Here is a 19,959-nt window from a genome sequence, read left to right as displayed (position 1 = left end):
GTATTAATGCAAGCAGTGGAACAAGCTGAGAGAAAGTAGATGAAATTATATTTAAGCAACTCAAGGAAGTCTCCAGATCACAAACCTGTTTCATATGAGGAAATAAGAGTCTCCATGGCATCTGCTTGAAAGGGCAATGCAGTGGAAGGTGGAAGCAGTCCCAGAGGATGTCTGAGATAATTTCTCGATACAGAGGCTGGGTAGGTCAGCCAGAGGTAATGCACAGCAGGTTGTGGCACCCTTCACAAAAAGGGTTAGGGTGTGATAATCAGTGGCAATATCGCTTGTAGAGACTGAAATAATGGACTTCAAGATCCTGACTAGAGTTGAAAAGGTCTGAGAGTACAGTAGCTTAGGAGAGCAGATGAGGAAACTCATAGATGGGAGCTTGCGAGAGAGAGCTCTGAAGAGAAGAGAAGCTCATGGAAGTGGCTGGTCTTTAAGGACAGCATTCTGCAAGCATGAGAAGGTCCATCCTGACACTGAGGAGAACTGGTAGAGTTGGGAGAGAAGTTTGGCTAAGCAGGGAATCCATAACTGAGCTCCAGCATTATGTAGAGATTGGAAGCAAGAACGGCTTATGAAGCAGAATTTAGCAACTGAAGCGGTTTGACCTGGTAGGTAGCTGAACACCACACAGCACTTGCTCGCTCCCCATCCTGTAGTGACATCGGGGAGAGAATTGGGGCGGGGGGGGAAGGGAGCAGGGCAGGGAGTTAAGTTTGTGGGTTGTGATAAAGACAGTTTAATAGGACAGAAACAGAAAGGAAAATAATAGTAATGATAAAAGAATTAGAAAATGCAAAACAAGTGATGCACAATGCAGTTGCTTACTGTCTGCCAACTGATGCCCAGTCAGTTCCCAAGCAGCAGCCTCCAGTCAGCTTTCCTCCTAGTTTATATACTCAGCATGATGTCATATGGTATGGAATATCCCTTTGGCCAGTTTGAGTCAGTTGTCCTGGCTGTGTCTCCTCCCAGCTTCTTGTGCCCTCCAGCCTACTCGCTGGTTCTGTGAGTTGATGTGAAAAACTGAAAAGTCTTGACCTGTTTCTAAGCAGTGTTTACACTAACTAAAACACCAGGGTGTTACCGACATTATTCTCATCCTAAATCCGAAACACAGCACTACACCAGCTACTAGGAAGCAACTGGACTCTATCCCAGCAGAAGCCAGGACAGCAGCTTTGCCTGGATGTGTTGGAACGGTGTCAGGAAAGTCATAGCACAGCTAGGTTGAGACTTGCAAGGAATGTCTAGGGCAGCAAGAAGAGCTTCTACCTTTACGTTAATCATAAAGATTGAGCAAGGAGAGTGCGGGCCTGTTGCTGAATGGGTTAAGTACCTTAGTGACAGCAGAATCAGGTTAGGCTGAAATGCTCAGTGCCTCCTCTACCTCAGCCTTCACCATGAAGATCTCTCAGGCCTCTGGATGGTGATGGTGTGGTGGTGGTTGGGAACAGTCAACATGTTTTTACCTAGGGTAAATCATGTTTGACCCACATGATTGCCTTGTGTTAAAATGACTGGATTTGTGGACTAGGGGAGAGCAGTGGCTGTCACTTCACTTTATTTTTTTTTTTAGCAAGGTTTTTCAACACTGTCTCTGGCAATATTTGGTATTCACGTTAGGATGTTATGGTTTGGATGGGTGGACAATGTTAAAGGACTAGATGGCTGTTTGTGCTCAGAGGGTAGTGGGCCATGCTCTGCTTGGGTGTCTGACACATGGGGTACTGCAGGTGTCTGCCCTGGTATCTGGCATGTTTAATGCCCTTATCGATGACTTGGAGATAATGGAGCATGCTCATCAGGTTTGCATTTGACAGCAAATTGGAACTGTATTAACAGGTGCACAGCGAGCAGATGAAGGGAAAGAATTCTCTCCCTGTTTAACACTCGTGAGTTTGCATTTGGATCACTGCATCCAATTTTGAGTCCCTTAGTACAAGAAAAGAGGTATTGATAAAGCTGGGGGGCCACCTGAAGGGACAGAGAACTAGAGCACCTGCCCAGCGAGGAAACTGGGCTTATTTAGCCTGGAAAAGAGAAGGCTCCAAGGGGATGTAGTAGCAGCCTGCCACTATCTGTCTTCTCCGTAAATTCATTCTAAAGTCAAGTTGTTTGCAGCATTGAATGTGGGAACATGAGAGACCGCAGGCATCAATGGAAATGAGAGGTACAGACTGGATATCACCAGACAAAAGGTCTCAGCAAATTATTTAGTTGTTTAGTAACTATGGGTGGGATAAGGACTGCTGCAGCAGCGTTTTGAACTAGACCAGTTTGAGCTATTAGAATAACGAATCTTTACTGAAGTGCGTCTTCTCAAATAATGTGTAACAGCCTATTCCACTGTATGAATATGGACAGTTTTGCAGTTTGCTCAGCTTAAGTGAATCCAGGATGTCTTCAGGAAATTGGTGGTATTTATTCTATTTGGAAGTGCTATTCCAGAAGCAGAGAGAGGGTATGTTATGTTTGGAGTTGTAGCAGATGTTATGCCTTCTTTGTTGTTCTCACTTCAGCATTAAGACTTCTGAACACTGATCCATGCTCCTTCCTGAGAGGGAATCTTCTGTCAATCTCATTTGGTCCCTCCTGCAAGACTAGATAAGGCAAGCAGAGCTGTGACAGTAGAATTAGCATAACAGTTATGTAGCAAGTGAGGAGGGATGGGAAGCAGGTTTTAGGTAGAAAAGGTGTATGGTTCATCATACAAAAGAAAAGTTGGCATTGTTTGGTAAGATTTAAGCATGATCAGCACAGTGATGTTGGGGGAAAGCTTGCCATGTTTTTCATGCCCATTTGCTCCATGGCTATTACAGTATCTTAGAGAGTTCAACATATTTGAAAAGATTTGATTGTGCTGTATGGTAATCTTTCCACCTTTTCTTTAATTTTCCATGTTCTTGTTGTATTTTCATTGTAAAAGTTCTTTTTTTCTATGAGAAACCTGAAGAGAAAATACTCTGCCAGGAATTGTGAAGTTTAGCTTGTGGGATATTATTTACTGGGCTGGATCCCAGGCTGCATACAGTGTCATAGAGGAGTGCCTTCAACATTTCCCAACACCACTGGCTTGATGTAGGTTTTTACTCCCTCCTATGTCCTTACCATATCACTGTGGGATGGTGCTCACTGGGTTAGTAGGGTTGCATATGTGACTATTACCCTCATCTGGACAGCACTCATGTCGTGGTTTAACCCCAGCCAGCAACTAAGTACCATGCAGCCGTATGCTCCCTCCCCACACCCACCCACCAGGATGGGGAGGAGAATCGGAAAAAAAGGTAAAATTTGTTGGTTGAGATAATCAAAATTTAATAATTGATATAAAATAATATATAATTGTAATGTAAAGGAGAGGGGAATTAAACCCAAAGGGAAAACAAAACCCACAAGTGATGCATGATACAGTTATTCACCACCTGCTGACTCAAGCCCAGCCAGTCCCTGAGCAGCTATGAGCAGGCCCCAGGCAATCCCTCGGTTTATATACCGAGCATGATGTTCTGTGGTATGGAATATCCCTCTGGCCAATTCAGGTCACCTGTCCCAGCTGTGTCCCCTCCCAGTTTCCTGTGCCCCTCCAGCCCTCTGGCTGGCAGGGACTGAGAAACTGAAGTCTTTGACTTGGTGTAAGCATTACCTAGCAACAACTAAAATCATCAGTGTGTTACCAACATTATTCTCATACTAAATTCAAAACGCAACGTTGTACCAGCTACTGAGAAGAAAATTAACTTTACCCCAGCTGAAACCAGGACATCTTAGTCATATGATTTAGTTCTAGGTGGTCCTGTGAGGAGCAGGGAGTTGGATTCAATGATCCTTATGGTCCCTTCCACCTTGAGATATTCTTTGATTCATCACACTTGTTTGCAATGTGCATTTCCTAACAAATCTTGAAACTGCTTCTCCTGCATGTCTGGAGTATAGGGAGGTTGGAAGGGTGGTTAAGATCTGGACAGCGCAGCCTAACAGCTCTGCAGGTGTGGCAGTGTTGCCTCTGAGGATACAGCAGGAGTGCTAGATAAAATGGAGCTGGGACTTGCACTCCAGGGTGATGTCTGGGCATGGCTTGAGGGGGACACACCGTGCCAAAAACCATTCCCAATATGGCAAGATGGTACGTAAGAGTGGGCTTTCCCAAACGGTATGTACTCCTTCCCCACTAGGCTGGTAAGCTTTGCCATGCTTAAGCGTCTCCACATGCTCACATGGTACACGTTCTGTTTCATGACATTTTGAGCTCAAGTGTTCAAAAGATGTATTAAGTGTGTCTTAAGGCTGCAGGAACACCACATAGGCTCCAGAGCAGATGAGAGGCAAAGTCCTCTCGGTTGTGGTTACAGCTATAGGCCGTGTCAGTTGACTCTGGGGCCAGAGGGCAATCCCTGGCCCTGTTTTCTTTACCATTATAACATAGTCTGCTTGGATGGCAGCATCAGCACCCTGAATGTAATCCTGCAAAGCAGGAAGGGGCCCCCATAGCCCTACTATAGTCCCGACAGTTGGTCAATTTCTGTGAAAGAAAAGGCATAATTTAGAGCTGTCTCCTGGGCTATGTGCAAAGGCTCTGTAGGCCTAGGTAGTAGGAATTCCTGTTCTCTGCTGTAGCTCTGAGGCCAAGCGTTTTCTTGAATCTGCTGTCAGGGATACAGGGGAAGAGAGCCTAGCTGCTGTTTCAGCCACCAGATTGTATATCCTTTGTCAGCCCAGTTTTATTACAGGAGCATCCAGGGAATAAAAGAACCTAAGTTGCACTCACTCCCTGCCTTGAACCCCCTGGAGCGGAGTAAACTGCAAAAGCACAAGTTCTTCCTTCAGACCCACGCTTTTCTGGCAAAATAGGTGTCCAGGTTTGGAGCTACAAGGTAAAATACCGACCATGAACAATGATACTGTATTAGATTTTTTTACTTAGCAATGGAAGAACAAACCTGACGTAATATCAACAGCTATACCTTTCATTCTGCTAAGGTAAATCTAGATGTTAATCAGAGAAGTACAAATAGTATTGCCTTCGATTTTAAATTACAGCTGAGAATTCCTTTTTGGTGTGTATTTAAAACTTCTACAGACTTGCTTAGAGATACATGTAATTCAGCTAAGCTCAGAAGGACAATCACTCCTTAATAATTAAAAAAACCCAACCAACTGTTTTTAAAACTACTCATTTTACTTGTTCAAGGGGAGAAAGGTGCTTTAGTCTTACCTTTATTTATCCAGTTGTTACTGAACTCAACTATTGGTTTACTGGTTTTGTTGCAGTATGGTAAGGTATAAGCTTTTGCAGTTTTTCTGTCACTGTTGGTCCTCTACAGCTGTTGAATTGCTGTGTTTCATTGTAATTAATATAATTGTCAGAGATTTTGAAGGAGGGCTTGGTCCTGCCAAATACTGGTCATTCTGAAATGGAGCCCGAGATTTCTTTGCTCTGGTTGACCACATTAGAAGCTGAAGTTACTCAGCACTTCAAGGGATCAAGCCGATGTACATGGTTACATGCTTTCTTTGCATATTTAATTTTTATGCTTAGACATTTTGTTACTCATTTTCAAATTAAAGAGAAAGAGGGTGAAAAAATATCTGCCCTCTGGCTTTACTCTTCAAGCCTTGTAATATGCCTTGCTGTCCTGTTTTGGTAGCATGCACTTGTTTTGGCTTAATTACATCCAAAAAGAGTGTGTAACTTGCATAAATAACTGATAACTCACTGTTATATACTTGTTTATTTTTAGACTTTCTTCAAGAGACTTACCCATCCTTTGATCTAAAGGAAACTGGATATGATTGGAAGGCATGTGTGGCTGCCATGAACAGCACAATCCGCAGTCTCAGACATGACCATAAAAAGGCTGCAGTTGGAAACCACCAGAAAGTCTTGGCAGTGCCACCATCGAGTGCAGAGAGTCCTCCACAGAGTCCCACTTCAGTAATAAAGCCATTTGAAAGTGACACTATCAATCTTGAAGACTGAAGCTCTCTAACATCTGTCTCAAATCTTAATGTAGCAGGTTTTTATAAATCCCATGTAGAAGCCTATTACATTGAATTGTCCTATTATACTGAGTTGTCAGCAGTACTAAATAGTATTATTTTATGAGGCCAAAGTTAGCAGAAGACTTGGGAACCCTAACTCCTTGTATAAGTAGCATTTGTGCTCCTCAGAAATTACTTCCACTGTTCCCTGTAGCATTTGCAATGTCCTCTCCTCTAAAAGCACCTTCTTCTCATGATTCATTGACTCTTCTAATCAGATTAATCTTTCAAAGATGCACTGTGCATTGTCAGCAGAAGCAGATAGAAATACGGAGAGGAAAGAATGGTCCTCCTTGGAGGAAGACTCATAGCCAGCGAAATCATCTCATTCTGTGTGAGGAATGAAATTTGCTTTGACAATTGGATATTTTAAACAAAAATATCTAATGCAGAAAGGAAAAAAGAATTGCATCTAGCTAACTTCTTATATCTCTCTTTTTTTGCCTCCTATAGCAGTCTTTGTTGTAGGGTAAGGAAAGAGGCAAACAACAATGTAAGTACAGTTGATCATGTTTTCTTTGCTCTGATATTATAGCTCTACAAAAAAAGCATCCAGAATAAGCAGCCCAATGGTTGGTTCTTATTTTTCTTGGTGAAAAGTAAAAGAAAATACTTCTTCAGGGGCTTGGTCTGCTGTTCCATGGCAGATGTCTCATCCACTGATGTGGATGTCTACAAGAGGCAAATGTGCTGCAGCTTTCATTAGAGGATTTGGACCCTGATTCAGATTTGAGAAATAGTAATTCCAATCAGCTTCAAGTCATTGGTCCTTCAGTTACAAATGCGGACATGTGCCATACTGTTGGTATGCAGTCAGAGAGGCCAGTGTCAGTGGTACACCTTCGCAAGCTCCTAATCAAGGCTAGGCACATTTGCTTTGCTGTCTGGGTTCTAGAGACTTGTCATCCTGCCTTTAACTTTCTGTCGTGAAAGATGTGCAGCAATTATTCAGAGTAGTTGAGGTTGGAAGGGACCTCTGGAGGCCATCTGATCGCTCCCCTTGCACAAACAGGGCCACCTAGAGCCAGTTGTCCACCACCACCATGTTCAGGCAGCTTTTGAGTATCTCCAAGGATGAAGACTCCACAACCTTCCTAGGCAGCATGTGGAGTCACTGTCACAGTAAAAACCTGTTTCTTGATGTTCAGATGGAGCCTTCTGTGTTTCAGTTTGTGGCCATTGCCTCTGGTCCTGTCACTGGGCACCACAGAAGAGCATGGTTCTGTCCTTTGGGCTCTGTCCTCTTTGCAACTTCCCCTCAGGTATCTGTATACACTGGTGAGGTCCCCTTGAGCCTTCTCTTCTCTAGCCTGAATAGTTCCAGCTCTTTCAGCCTTTCTCCGTAGGGGAGATGCTCCCAGCCCTTCGGCACCTTTCATGGCCGTTTGCTGGACTCTTGACTAGTATGTCCATGTCTTTGTTGTACTGGGGAGCCCAGAGCTGGAGCCAGCATTCCAGGGGTGGCCTCAGGAGTGTTGAGGAGAGGAGAAGGATCACCTCCCTCGACCTGCTGGCAATACTTTGCCTGATGCAGCCCAGGGTACTATTAGACTTTGTAGCAAGGGCTCGTTGCTGGCTCCTGTTCAACTTAGTGTCCACTAGGACATTCCAGGGTATACTCTTTCCCAACATCCAAATCATTAATGAGGATGTTGAACAGGACTAGACCCAGTACTGACCCCTGGCATACTCTGCTAGTCACTGGCCTCCAACTAGACTTTGTGCTGCTGATCATCACCTTCTGGGCCTGGCCATTCAGCCAGTTTCCAGTCCACCTCACTTGCCTGTTCATTCAGCCTGTACATTAGCAGCTTGTCTGTGAGGACTTATGGAAAAGAGCACTGAAGGACTTCCTCAAGTCCACTGTTCTCTGTATCTACCAGGCTAGTCATTTTATCATAGAAGTTTATCAAGTTGGACAAACATGACCTTCCTGGCTGAAGCCATACTGGCTATCGTCAGACTACTACAGATGATTTTCTTGTCCTTCATCTGCCTGAAATGCTTTCCAGGATAACTGCTGCATCACCTCCCCAGGAACAGAGGTGAGGCTGACTGGCCTGTAGTTCCCTGGGTCCTCCTCCTTGCCATTCTTCATAACATCTGCTTTCACCCAGTCTTTGGGCACCTCTCCCATTCACCATGATCAATCAAAGATTATCAAGAGTGGCTACGCAATGACATCAGCCAGCTCCCTCAGCCCTCATAGGTGCACCTCAGACCTTATGTATGTCCAGTTTGCCTAAGTGTTCCCTGACCAGCTTCTCTTTCACCCAGTATACCTTCCTTGCTCCGGCCTTTCCCCCTCGTCTCTGGGACCTAGGATTTCTGAAGGCCAGTCGTGTTAGTGAAGGCTGAGGCAAAGCAGCTGAAAAGTGCCTCAGCGTTTTTTGTGTCTTATGTCATCAGGTCCTCAGTCTCATTCAGCAGCGGGCCCACATTTTCCCTGGCCTTCCATTTGTCTTCTAGGTACTTATAGAAGCCCTTGTTGTCTTTGACATTCCTGGCCACATTCAATTGCAATTGGACTTTAGCTTTCGTAACTTCATCCCTGAATGCTCAGTGTCACTGCATTCCTCCCAGGTTATTTGTTTTTTCTTCCACCCTTTGTATGGTTCCTTTGAGTTTGTCCAGAACCTCCTTTTTCATCCACACAGGCCTCGTGGCATTTTTGCCTTAATTCTTGTTTGTTGAGGTGGATCTCTCTGGAGCTTGGAGGAGGAGGTGATCTTTGGATTTCTTTCTTGGGTCTGTCTTCTCTCCAGGGCCCTAATCCCATAGGACTCTTCTAAAAAGATCTTTGAGGAGACCAAAGCCTGCTCTCCTGAAGTCCAGGATTGTGAGCCTGTTTTTGCCCTCCTCCCTCCCCTTGGGATCCTGAACTCTACTATCTGATGGTCACTGTGGCTAAGGCTGCTTTTGACCTTCACATTGTGAACAAGCCCCTTGTAGGTGAGTATGAGGTCCAGCAAAGCTCCTTGTTGGCTTCTCTGTCACTTGGAGGAAGAAGTTATTGTCAAATATTCATGCCCCTGCGTTTCCTTTCTGTCCACACAAATAGCACACAATAGTGCACTGAATTATATATTAAAAAAAACCCAACCCAAACCCAAATAAAATTACATGGATGTTGAACTCGTTAAGATTAATTACTATATATATTCAATTTCACATCCCCCTCAGTTTCATTTGTAAGTTGAAATTCACCAGCAGTAACTGCAGAAGTTAATAGCTTTTTTTTTTTTGTTGGATGGGTTCTTTGTTTTGGGGTTTTTTTTTGGTTTTGGGTTTTCTTGTTCTGCCCGTTTTCAAAAGAGGAAGTATTGGTTACATGCCTTTCTGTTACTTGTTTTTCCAGCATCAGTTACCCAGTCCTCACAGTTTATGTATTGGCTGACTGGTGCATGAACTTGCCTTGTATTATGTCTGAGCACAGTCTCAGATGTCCGGCTTTTTCACAGAAAGAAGTTTCTTGAAAGGCTGACACAGGAAACCGATCTCACCTCAGAAAGCTGATGCAACTGTGGCTTCCAAAATTAGGTCTCTGTACATAGCAGAACAAGGTTTAACTCAATCTGTCCTCCAAGGCAAAGGTTTCCTGGTTTGGGGTTTTTTGTTAGCAATAGGATAAAATAGTGAAGCTACTTGTTCTCACATTTTTCATAACAAACAGACAGTGTTTATTATATACGGTATACGATCAGCTTTCTTATTGCAAGTTAGGATATGCAATGGCATTATTAAGTTTCACTTACCACCTCCTTGCAGAAGTCTTTGGTAGAATTTAAGAAACAGGCTGAATTTCTGATTATTATTTTTTTTAAACTAAAGTGTACTGCAGATCTGGTTGTTCTGGTTTGCTACTAAAAAATTCTGCTGTTACTGTTCTATACAATCATTCTTGTAAATGTCAAGAACTTTGTTGTGTGCAGATATTACTAGTTCCAAACCTCAGAGAAAGCCAAAAATGCTTATATTTTTTCAGTAGTTTTATGAAACTTTTTCACTGTCCTTCACAGATTTTAATGGTAAGAATGATATATTTATTGAATGACCTGTCTGGCACTGAAGTATCTTAGTGTGGTGCGTACCTATAGCTTCCATATTGAGAAGAGAATTCAATAATTGAATAAAAGTAGAAATAGTTTTCTGTTTCTGTTTCAACTATCAGTTTTTGCTAACTTTTATAAAAACAAATTACAGTATTTTGCTGTTAGGAATAAAGTATTTTACAAATAAAACTAGCATTTAGTTCCTTGACTACATACATGTGTTTGAAGTGTTTCTTGCACCATGGATCTACTATTCGGGTACAGCTTCATCTGGAAAGATTCTTTAAGTCTTCTTTCAAGAACCAGGACTTTGAGGAGATCTTCTGATTGAGGTGAGATGATTTGCAGATTTAGACTGCCTTAACTGGTTGAGGAAACGACACCGAACTCTTTCGCACTTTACTTGTCAGTTACAGTTTTACGTGCGCTATCTGAAATGGAGGTTTCCACAAAGGGGTAGAAGTTGAGTAAAATTTTTAAGAAACTCCTTTAAATTGGTTTATTTTTAGTAGGCGAGGCCTTATTCACACAGTGGAATCAGTTTCTGCTTAGACTTTATTCAAGGCATAAAACTGGGCTGGAAGGTAATCTGCTCATTTGGAACGCTGAGAAGTCACCACCTGTCCTTCATCTTGGTAGTGTTAATACCTGTCCCTAATGCAATACGAGTCTGTCCTCCACGCAGTAGAGCTGGGCCACTTTGTTCATGCACGTTTGACATCTCTGGATTTGAGATGAAACTTCATGTAGTTTGTGTGGTACTTCTGGCATCAGACGTGACAGCCCTCTAATCTGGTACTCTTCACGTCCAGGATCTGGTGCACGTTTCCTGATGACATGTAAAATGTTATGTTTTCTTGATTAATCTGTTGTAGCCCGGTGAGTGGTGGTGCGTAGAGTATTTTCATACAATATATTAATATATTGCATGTATAACTATGCTGTGCAAAAAGATAATATCTTTTATGTGTATTATACAACTGTGAAAGATACTTTATTGATTTCCATTTTTAGGATTGACCCTAGACATTGGCAGTGATATGAAAATAAACACCATGGCAAAATTCTACCTCTATCTCCAGTTCTCACTTGCAATTTGTGGATTTCAGCAGAGGTTTTGTGTGCATCAGACCTGCAGTGCTGGGTCTTGCCGTTTTTGTGAGCAGATCCTTGTTCCTATAATCTTCCTACAAGAATTGCACCTTAATGGTTCAGTTTCCAATGTAGCACTTCCATAGCAGTTTGAAAAATTGCAAGGGAGTGCCTTTCCCTTCTCTCTACAAAATGAATAAGGTAGGGGTTTGGTTGGGGGTTTCTTGTTTGTTCATTGGGGTGGGTTTTTTTTGGTGGTGGGTTGTTGTTTTTTTTTTATGTTTAGGTCCTTGGAGTAGCTATTGAATGACTGATAAGCTCTCTGTATCAGATTCTCCTCTGCTCCTGGGCAGTGTTGCTTTAAGTTAGATAAGCTGCTTGAAACTTCCAGCAGATTTCTTGGCACTTGCTTCTCCATTGTTGGAGAAGGTAGGTTGATGTGTGAGTAAAATGGACAGAGCAAACGTACACTGGCCTCCTTGAGCCTGGCAGTCCCTTAAAGGGTTTTCTGTAGGAGCTGGGGGATAAGTCTCCATGAAATACTTCCGTTCTTCCTTACCTGTCTGTTGTAGTGTGGATGACTCTTGCACATTTGTGAGATGGATCACTGCGTGCTCTTGTCTAACAAATTGCTCTAGATTTTCACCACGCTTAATGTCACGGAGCAGCTTGAGTGGCACTCCCACGGTGTGGGAGAGCAAGCCGGGGCCCAGGGCACCCATGGCGTGGGCAGCACCCTGCCCTGTCCAGCGGGGTGCTCTGATCAGAGCTGGGCAGTGACGGGCAGGGACCGCCGGCAGCCCCAGAGGAGGCAGGGTGAGTCCACCTGGCAGCAGCAGGCAGGTTGCTGCAACATAGGTTTGAGGTTCATGTGGGCAACGGGGCCAAGCGGGGCCGGTGACATGGCCATGACCAGGAGGCGCTGGTCCCCCTGCCCTGCATGGGAGGCTGCTGGGGACGGGGCTGGGCACAGCCCGCAGGGAGGTTCCGGGCCATGCACAGGGGTGGCCAAGGGACCAGGGTGGGCTGCTCAGGGCAGATGAGGCTTCTTGGAGCCTCTCGGGGCTCTGATGGAAAGTTCTGCAGGTTTCACAGCGTGTGTGTAAATAACCCATCTCGCAGGCATGTTCAGCTTTAACAGAAGGAACTCAGCCCGCAGGACAGTATCGATACCATTGTTTTCTGGCTGCTTCAAGTGTTTGTTGGAAGTGCTCATGGGATTTTAGAATGTGATGTAGAAAGGGCTAAATATTTATGAAGTTCTTCAGTTATTATTTTTATGAGATATGGCAATGTGGTAATCTCATGGTTTTCAGTTGGTATCTTGTTCAGTGTTCGGTATGATGATATCTGTGCAGGAAGTGAGATGGGAACTGCTGACTTTAAATGCCATCCAAGATAGAAGCGTATGTAAGTATTTAACTTACAAGTTCAGCGTAGATTTACCCCTCCCACCCCTGCCCCCCGCTTAAGTGGTGAGGTGACTGATGATACTACTCCGCGAAATTTACTTCTGCACTGTCACTGGCTCCTGGGCGGACGGAAGGGCTACAGCGCCACCTACCGAGGGCCGAAGGCTTTTCTGAGGCACCGAAAACCTCCGTGACTGAAAGAAATCCTGAGTATTCTGACAGAGTGATGGGTTCTGAGAAATGTGGTGCTCTCACTGAACAATTGAAGTCTCACATTTAGATGAGACTTATCCTTTTAAGCTAAATCTTTCCATTTAAAAACAATCTAATTTGAGTTTGGATTTGTTCAGCGAGATGCTGTTTTTGTTTTAGTAACTTCTATCATCTATAAATCTTACAACGCATAGGGCAACTGTTCATATACAGTTTTGTATGAGTAATAAAATGCGGGGGCGTTGGAAGACCAGGATCAGCATCCTCTTTTCTCACAGCCTTAGCAGATTTTTTGGTGTTTAATACTAGCGTGAACTCTCCAAGAGTGGCACAGCCCTGTCAAGAAAAAGAACTCCAGAGCCATCAGCAGGCAAGCACATGAGGCTTGGGAAATTCCTAAAACTGTGAGAAGGGACCACAGGTTGTCCAGAAGGACATCTTTCTGCTTGCAGGGGCAGGTTTCAGGGGGTGATATAACAATATTGTAAGCCAGGAGATATTTAAAAGTATCGTCGGGTACCTAATTTGGCATAGGAAAGGTTGCAATTACATCATGGAGAGTAACATACCAGACAAAATTGAGGGGATTTTCAAATGTGGGAGGTGGCTATATCCCAAAGTATTTGGAAAGGTGAAACTTACTGAAACAAACTGGCATTTTAGCTTCGGAAAGGCTTCAGAATGATGTGGCAGTGAGTGAGTGCCAAAAAGATTTGAGAAAAGGAAAGGACCTAACCACACGTGAAATTCTGCAAGATCTTCTCTTCTGGGGCAGAGGTGGTTAACCAAAATGCAAAACCATACTGCTGATAGGATGCTGAGCTTATCTTGTCTATTGAACACCCTAAATGGTTTAAATACTGTGTGGACTAATACAGAAGATGTCCAATATTTGCTGACTAGTGCCTTGCGGTAGGAAGGCGGCAGTCCACGCTTCTAGTTAGTTCAAGCCAAAGGAGTTAAAGCTCAGGTTGCTGCGAACATGGCCCGTTTGATGTACGCTCTTCCCATGCCAGTTAATGCTTGCTAGTGTCACACCTTTTAAACTGCATAGAGACACAAACCTGAGTGTCTGTAGGAATCCAGAGCAGTACCTTATTCAAGTTGCTTTCTAAGGGTTTGACCCTGCAGGCTGTTTGAGGGTTTGGTGAAAGGACCCAGAATAACATCATGTAGAGCCAGGCCCCTTGCCCTCAACCGAGCTTCCCATCTGCTTGGCTGTGTGAAACACCCACTTCTCTACAGCTTTATGTTATTTACCTTGTTTGCTCCTTTTAGCCAGTCCGTGCTTTGCCTCACTTGTGTGAATCGTGGAAGCTGATGAGAAAGGCAGGCCTGTTCCTTCAAGCGTCAGCTTGCTTTCTGAGGTCTGCATTACTACCGGAGAATGGTTAGGGGTCTGCAAGCAACGGATCTAGTGAGCTGGATTTTGAAAGCAGTTTTTCTATCACATCCTACTTCGTTTTTTATTGCCCGAAGCATCAATTTTCACTTATATTTGGCAACAAATATTCTGAAAGGATTGGCTTAGTTTCCTGATTCACAAGATAATTCCTTTACCTTACCAGTTAAACAGACAGGAAATTTCGGAAGGAAAGGGGAAGCTGTTTAAGTTGACACTTGGGGGGGAAGAAATAAAATGGTGTTTTAGGTTCTTGACTGTTGCATGCTGCTACACTTGTTTTAATGGTTATAGCAAAGGAGTGAACAGAACAATCGGGTGCTTGGGATGTGAAAATGAAGTACGGAGGCATGTTTTTTCCCCCAGCTATCAGAGAAAGGTGAAAACACTGAGAAATTAATATTAATGTGTAACTGACATGATCATTTTTGTTTAAATATTTTTATGGATAATTTATTGACTGCAAACTAAGAGAAAAATACAGAGCTGGTTTTTTTACAGAAGCCTTTAAAAAAACCCCAAACAGTCAAAAAACCAGGTACCACAAAACAACAACAGCAACACACCCCAACATTCTGTCACTTTCTCCAAGAGGTCTAGATAACATTTCAGTGTCGTTATTTTCTGTTCCCCTTTTTTGCCACTGCTATGAAGGGTTAGTTTTCTACCTTATGTCATGAACTTCTTGGAAATAAATTCAGTCATTTAAAGCAGCAACCTATTAAAACATATTTGTTTTCCACACATTGCAGCACTCTTTTTAAATTCCAGTAAGATCGTTTTCCATAAAACATTCTTTCCATCCTTCCATGTATTTGGATTATAAGTGAGGATTACTTTTCTGCTGTGTGATCTCGTGGAGGTGCTAGTTGAGCATATTTTGTCCGCTGGGGTTTTTTTTAAGGATGTAGTTCTATAGAGCTACACTTTCAGTGTCCACTGGAAACACATAAACAGAGGTAAATATCACTAAAAATCTGTACTTTCCTCTATGTACCTAGTGAGAGGTTTTTACATGGATATCTTATTTTTGAATGTAATTTCTTTTTCCCTCTTAACTGTAGCAACACTAAAAGATACTTTTCCTATGACAAGACAACAAAGACAGCATATTCCTTACAAAAGGATAAAACCCCATACTGCAAACACTGAAACCTTTTGTATTTTTGTGGCTTTTCTCAATTTCATTTTAAATATGCACTTGTCCTAAGAAAGGCTTTTCTCAGAAACTGGGGGCAAAACCTAGTTGTGCTTAGTTGGAAGCAAATCTAGTAACATTTTTGCTTGGCTTTGAATTTATTACATTGATACTTGAGCCTATGGCCCAATTCTGCAAGCAACATCTGAGTGTGTAACCTCCCTCCCATTTATGACTCCTCAAGGTAGGAAAGATTAACAGATGGAAACGTGGTTGAAGGATGAGGATGTAGGTTAGCAAGTAAGAGCTTCATTCAAATAATAATAATAAAAAAAGCATAATGACTCATTAAATGATCACAAGGAATAAATGTAGGAAATGGGTGTTGTGGGCATTCAGACAAGCTTTACAAATTTAGCTGTTCCCTCCTCCTCTTGGGGGTTCCTGACTTCATCGCAACCACGTAAGTTACCCGCTCCGGTTCGTAATTTGGCATGGGAGCTTGCACTGCACAGGAACGTGAGCTTGCACAAGTACCCTGGACTCCGAACAGCAATGGCTGAGATGCCTGCCCAAATGCTCTCCTGCTGACTTCTGTGAAAGCAGAAAGAAAGACCAAGAGGAGTGAGGATGCCTTGGGCTACCACAAATCTCTGCTGAGGGAATGTGAGCCAAAGCCTCAGCTTCCCCTCTGTCCCAGGGATCTAACAATATGGTCACCGTAGCAACCAGTGAATTCTAGCTGCTTCGTAAAATGCAGAAACATAATCTTCAGTACTTTGGATTGCTGAGACATTTCTTGTGTCTGTCTTAATTTCTGCAAAGAAAGTCCATTCAGTTAAATGTCAGGGAAATGACAGTGATCATTAACAAAAGCCACTCATTCACAGAGCAGAGGGATGCTGAAACCATGACAAGCAAGCTTTCTGGGCCAGGGGTCACTTTTATGTGGTGTTTTTTTATTTTCTATACACAAAGCTTTGTGCAAAAGGGCTTCTGAGCAGAGAACCCATCAGCACTACAGTAGTTAAGTAAATTCTGGGCTTTATTTGAAGGCCTGACTCAAATCCAAATGAAACTGTAATCTCTTTACAGATCTAACTGGAGATAGGCAAGGTTGTTTGAAGTGTAGCTATGTAAAATTTTTTATTTTATATGGGTTATGTGTGATTAAAAATTTTTAAGCTAGAACTATTTTGAAATGGCTTTTGTAATGAATATTAGGTCTTCAGCCAGGGGAACAAATGCAAATGTATCTCATCTCCAGCTGCGGATGAGTTGAAATGTGGAGTCCCTAACCCTATATGCACACTTTGAACACTTTTTTTGCTTTCTGCTGACAGCCTTTTAGCAGCATCCCCTCAGGAGGCTTATATTATAAAGTGTAATCTATCATCTGTTTGGTGAATTCTAGGATATTTAAAGAAAAAGTGCTGAAAGAAGCAGACTGCTGCTGTACACCTTGTCTCGAATCAATTTCTGAGTCCTATGTGCCTGTTCACTAGTGAAGCCCTGCTTATCCTTATTTTAGGACTGAGTATCCTATGTACCAGAATGTAGATATTTATCGGGTGCCTCCCCCTGTTCTGCCTACACCCTGCAGCCCTGAGCCACCCTTCTCTGTCCCCACTTTCTTGCAGAACCAACCCATCCAAATCGGCTCCAACTCAAGCGGTTCCCCGCTGGGATGTCCATCAGATTTCCTTCTTTCCCAGCTCTACAGCATACCTAGCTACATAAAAGCACTTGAGTTTTTGAATACTGAGCACTTTTTTGTCTTTATATGCTTTCTGCTAACTTGGAAAGGTCAGCTGGGAGAGCTGTTGTTTAAGCAAATACAGTTTAGGGAGTGGTGACTCAGTAATTTGTATTGTCTAGTATCTCCTGACTTGCATCAGAAATGGAAGAACAATAGCAGGGTCTGACTCCCTGAGGACTCTGTGCGTTTGGTTTTTGTTTTGTTTTTAATAAAACTGAGAACATTTGTTGGTGATTGGAATGTCTTAGGATATTACACTGAGATCGTATATTTTAGCTGAGCTTCAGTAGGCCTTCTAACTGGAAGCACTGCACAAAAAAAGAATTGTTCTGTGCAAAAAGAGGAACGTTTTTTATGTCTGCAAAAAGCATTGCATTTTGTATTTGATCTCGTGTTCTGAAGCGCATTGTGAGTGTAACTGAAAATATATTGTAAAGGAGGACTGTGTAGAAAGAAATAACCTCAAATAAGCTATGTAAGAGAACTTTCTTTAAGGGAGAAAATTTTATGAAAGGGAAAAATAAAATGGCTCTAAGCCTCTATCTTGAAAGCAATGCAAATGTTAGGCTACATTTCATTTTTGTATGTCCTAGTTGTCCCTTTCACTAAAAATAAAAATTGATCCAAACATTTTCTGCAGTTCAAAACACAGTGTTTCACTTCAGCCTTCTTGTAGCCCATCACCAAAGTCTGCATTCCTGATGTGCTGTAGAAGGCAATTAATCTCCTTACAGGTTTTTTTATTCTTCCTTCCTACATTCATATGACATTTCCTGTGAGACTGTGAATCCTTCTATCTGTGCATGCCATAAAACAAATATTGGAATTGTAGGTCATTTTAAAGCAAGCCTTTCGAAGGAAAGTGCTTTAATTAACATTTACTTTTATTTGCAAAGGAACCTTGAAGATCCTTTATATTAGAATATAGGTCACGGCTCCCAAAGAATACCAATGATGTGCTGTAAACTATCTATTGATATATTAGTGTCAGACTCCCAGGCATATTAAATCTGCATGATTGTGAAGCACTAATTATTTCTATTAATTTTGATTATGGTAATGTGTAGTGACTACAGGGGAGGTCTGAGCCTGCTGTAGAAGGTGGGGGAGACACAGAAGAGCCAGTTCTCGCCAGGCAGCACTGGCAGCCTGGGTAGGTAAGAAGCTGGCACTGGGCAGCATCGCTGTCCCGGCTGCGGTGGCGGAGCTGAAGCACGGGCGCTGTGCGTGCCCAGGGTCTCTCTGAAGCCTGTTGCAAGGCTCGGCCTGGAAACCCAAGAGCCTTCAGCCACTGTGCTGGTAGGGAAAAAATGCTGGAGTGTCTCGATTGCTTTCGTAGCGATAACTAGCAGGTCATTAGAAGCAGTATGAAAGGGACGGGCAGGGCTGAACAAAACTCTGGTGTCCCCGAGGTGTGGCTTGCCATGCAGCCAGGGAAGCAGCTGCCTCAGCCGGGCTGTGCTGGGAGCGGGCTCTGCTGGGGCATTGCTCGTGCACACCAGCGTGATCCCGCACACAGGGTGTGGAACATGGGGCAACCCATAGAGAGAGCCCCAGATTCGTCTCCTTGTTGCCTGCATGGCGCAGCGACACTGCGGGGATTTTTTTCCAGTGTTTACATTGAAGACCTGGAGCTGGAGGGGGCTTCTTTCCTCAGGTGTTGGAGATAGAAAGGGTAAAAGTAATGAAAATCTGCTAAAGACTGAAAATAATAGAATTCCTTATATTCTCCCCATCGTCTCTAACCCCCTGGAGCATATGAATTCATTGGCAAGATAAGCCAGATACTTTATCCACTTGGCCACGCAATCTTGGTTTGTATCCAGGGGACTTTACAGGTGTAAAGTTAACCACAGGAGAGCTCTTCTATTGTTCACTGACTGCAGTGCAAACATATGGAGGGCTACAAGTGAAAAATAATTAAAACAATATTTGAGAGCACGCCTGTTCTCTCATTTTATATGTACAACACATGTAAATCCGTCCTCTTTTTTGTTTCATTATCTTAATACAGAAAAGTGAAACTTTCTTGTTTAAAACATAGTTTTCTCTGTGAAATGGTACCTTTTGGAGATAATTTGCCTGTGCTGAGAGCACAGCAGTGTCCAGAAATGCACACAAAAAGAAAGGTTTTATTGCTTGGCATGAGCAACAGAATACCTTGGAATGATCCTGTGAAAATACTATGGCAGACTTCTCTAACTTGGCAGCCAGTGCCTTTCAATAGCGTACCTTTTAAAAAAATAAATCTGGATTTAACTGATACTAAAAGGTCACGGCCCATCAGCTACACTGAAATGTTTTTAAACCTGTCCCAATACACACCCATCCAATAAACCAGGGAGGCTTCTTCTGAAATTTTCTTCTATCTGGTATGGACAATGTATTTTAAAGTTCACCTAGACAGTTACTCAGCAGACTGGAGTGGTTCCAAATTAAGTGGTTTTTAATTTAAAAAAAACCAGACTACCTAATTATATCTTTTTCCTCAAGAGACAAGAACAGCTGCAAAGGTGTCATTCTGATTTCTCTGATAAATAGCCTGCATTTTATTTACTTATTAAGACCATTTAGCGCTACTGAAATGTGCCAATTTGAGAGCTGTAAAGCATCCAAATTTTTCCGTCCCTTCCCCCCCCCCCCTTTTTTTTTTTTTTTTTTTTTTTTGAAGTGGCCTGAACAACTGTGGCACAGGCAGCTGTGTTATTAGCTTCCCCATTGTGCCTGGCAATCTCAAAAATAGAGAGAGGGATTCACTCAAATTTCTCCCTGGGAAGAGTGGCAGAGTTATTGAAGCTTGGGTGGGACCAAAGGGAAAAGAAAACAAGGAGTAACAGGGGCAG

The 19,959-nt window shown here is 42.9% G+C and overlaps 1 protein-coding gene across 1 annotated transcript in view; it reads left to right on the top strand.

The window, feature by feature from the left end:
- Positions 1–10,313, top strand: part of BEND2 (BEN domain containing 2) — a 33,831-nt gene extending 23,518 nt beyond the window's left edge. The window contains exon 12 of the mRNA XM_037377275.1: positions 5,748–10,313. Within this exon, the coding sequence (XP_037233172.1) occupies positions 5,748–5,986 (239 nt within the window). The 3' untranslated portion in view covers positions 5,987–10,313. The remainder of the gene's footprint in view (positions 1–5,747) is intronic.
- Positions 10,314–19,959: the final 9,646 nt, after the last annotated feature.

The sequence above is a fragment of the Falco rusticolus genome, chromosome 2 (assembly GCF_015220075.1).
Source record: "Falco rusticolus isolate bFalRus1 chromosome 2, bFalRus1.pri, whole genome shotgun sequence".
In the NCBI taxonomy this organism is placed as follows: Eukaryota; Metazoa; Chordata; class Aves; order Falconiformes; family Falconidae; genus Falco; species Falco rusticolus.
The sequence above is the reverse complement of the archived record's forward strand: the minus strand, read 5'-3'. Positions and strand labels throughout refer to the sequence as shown.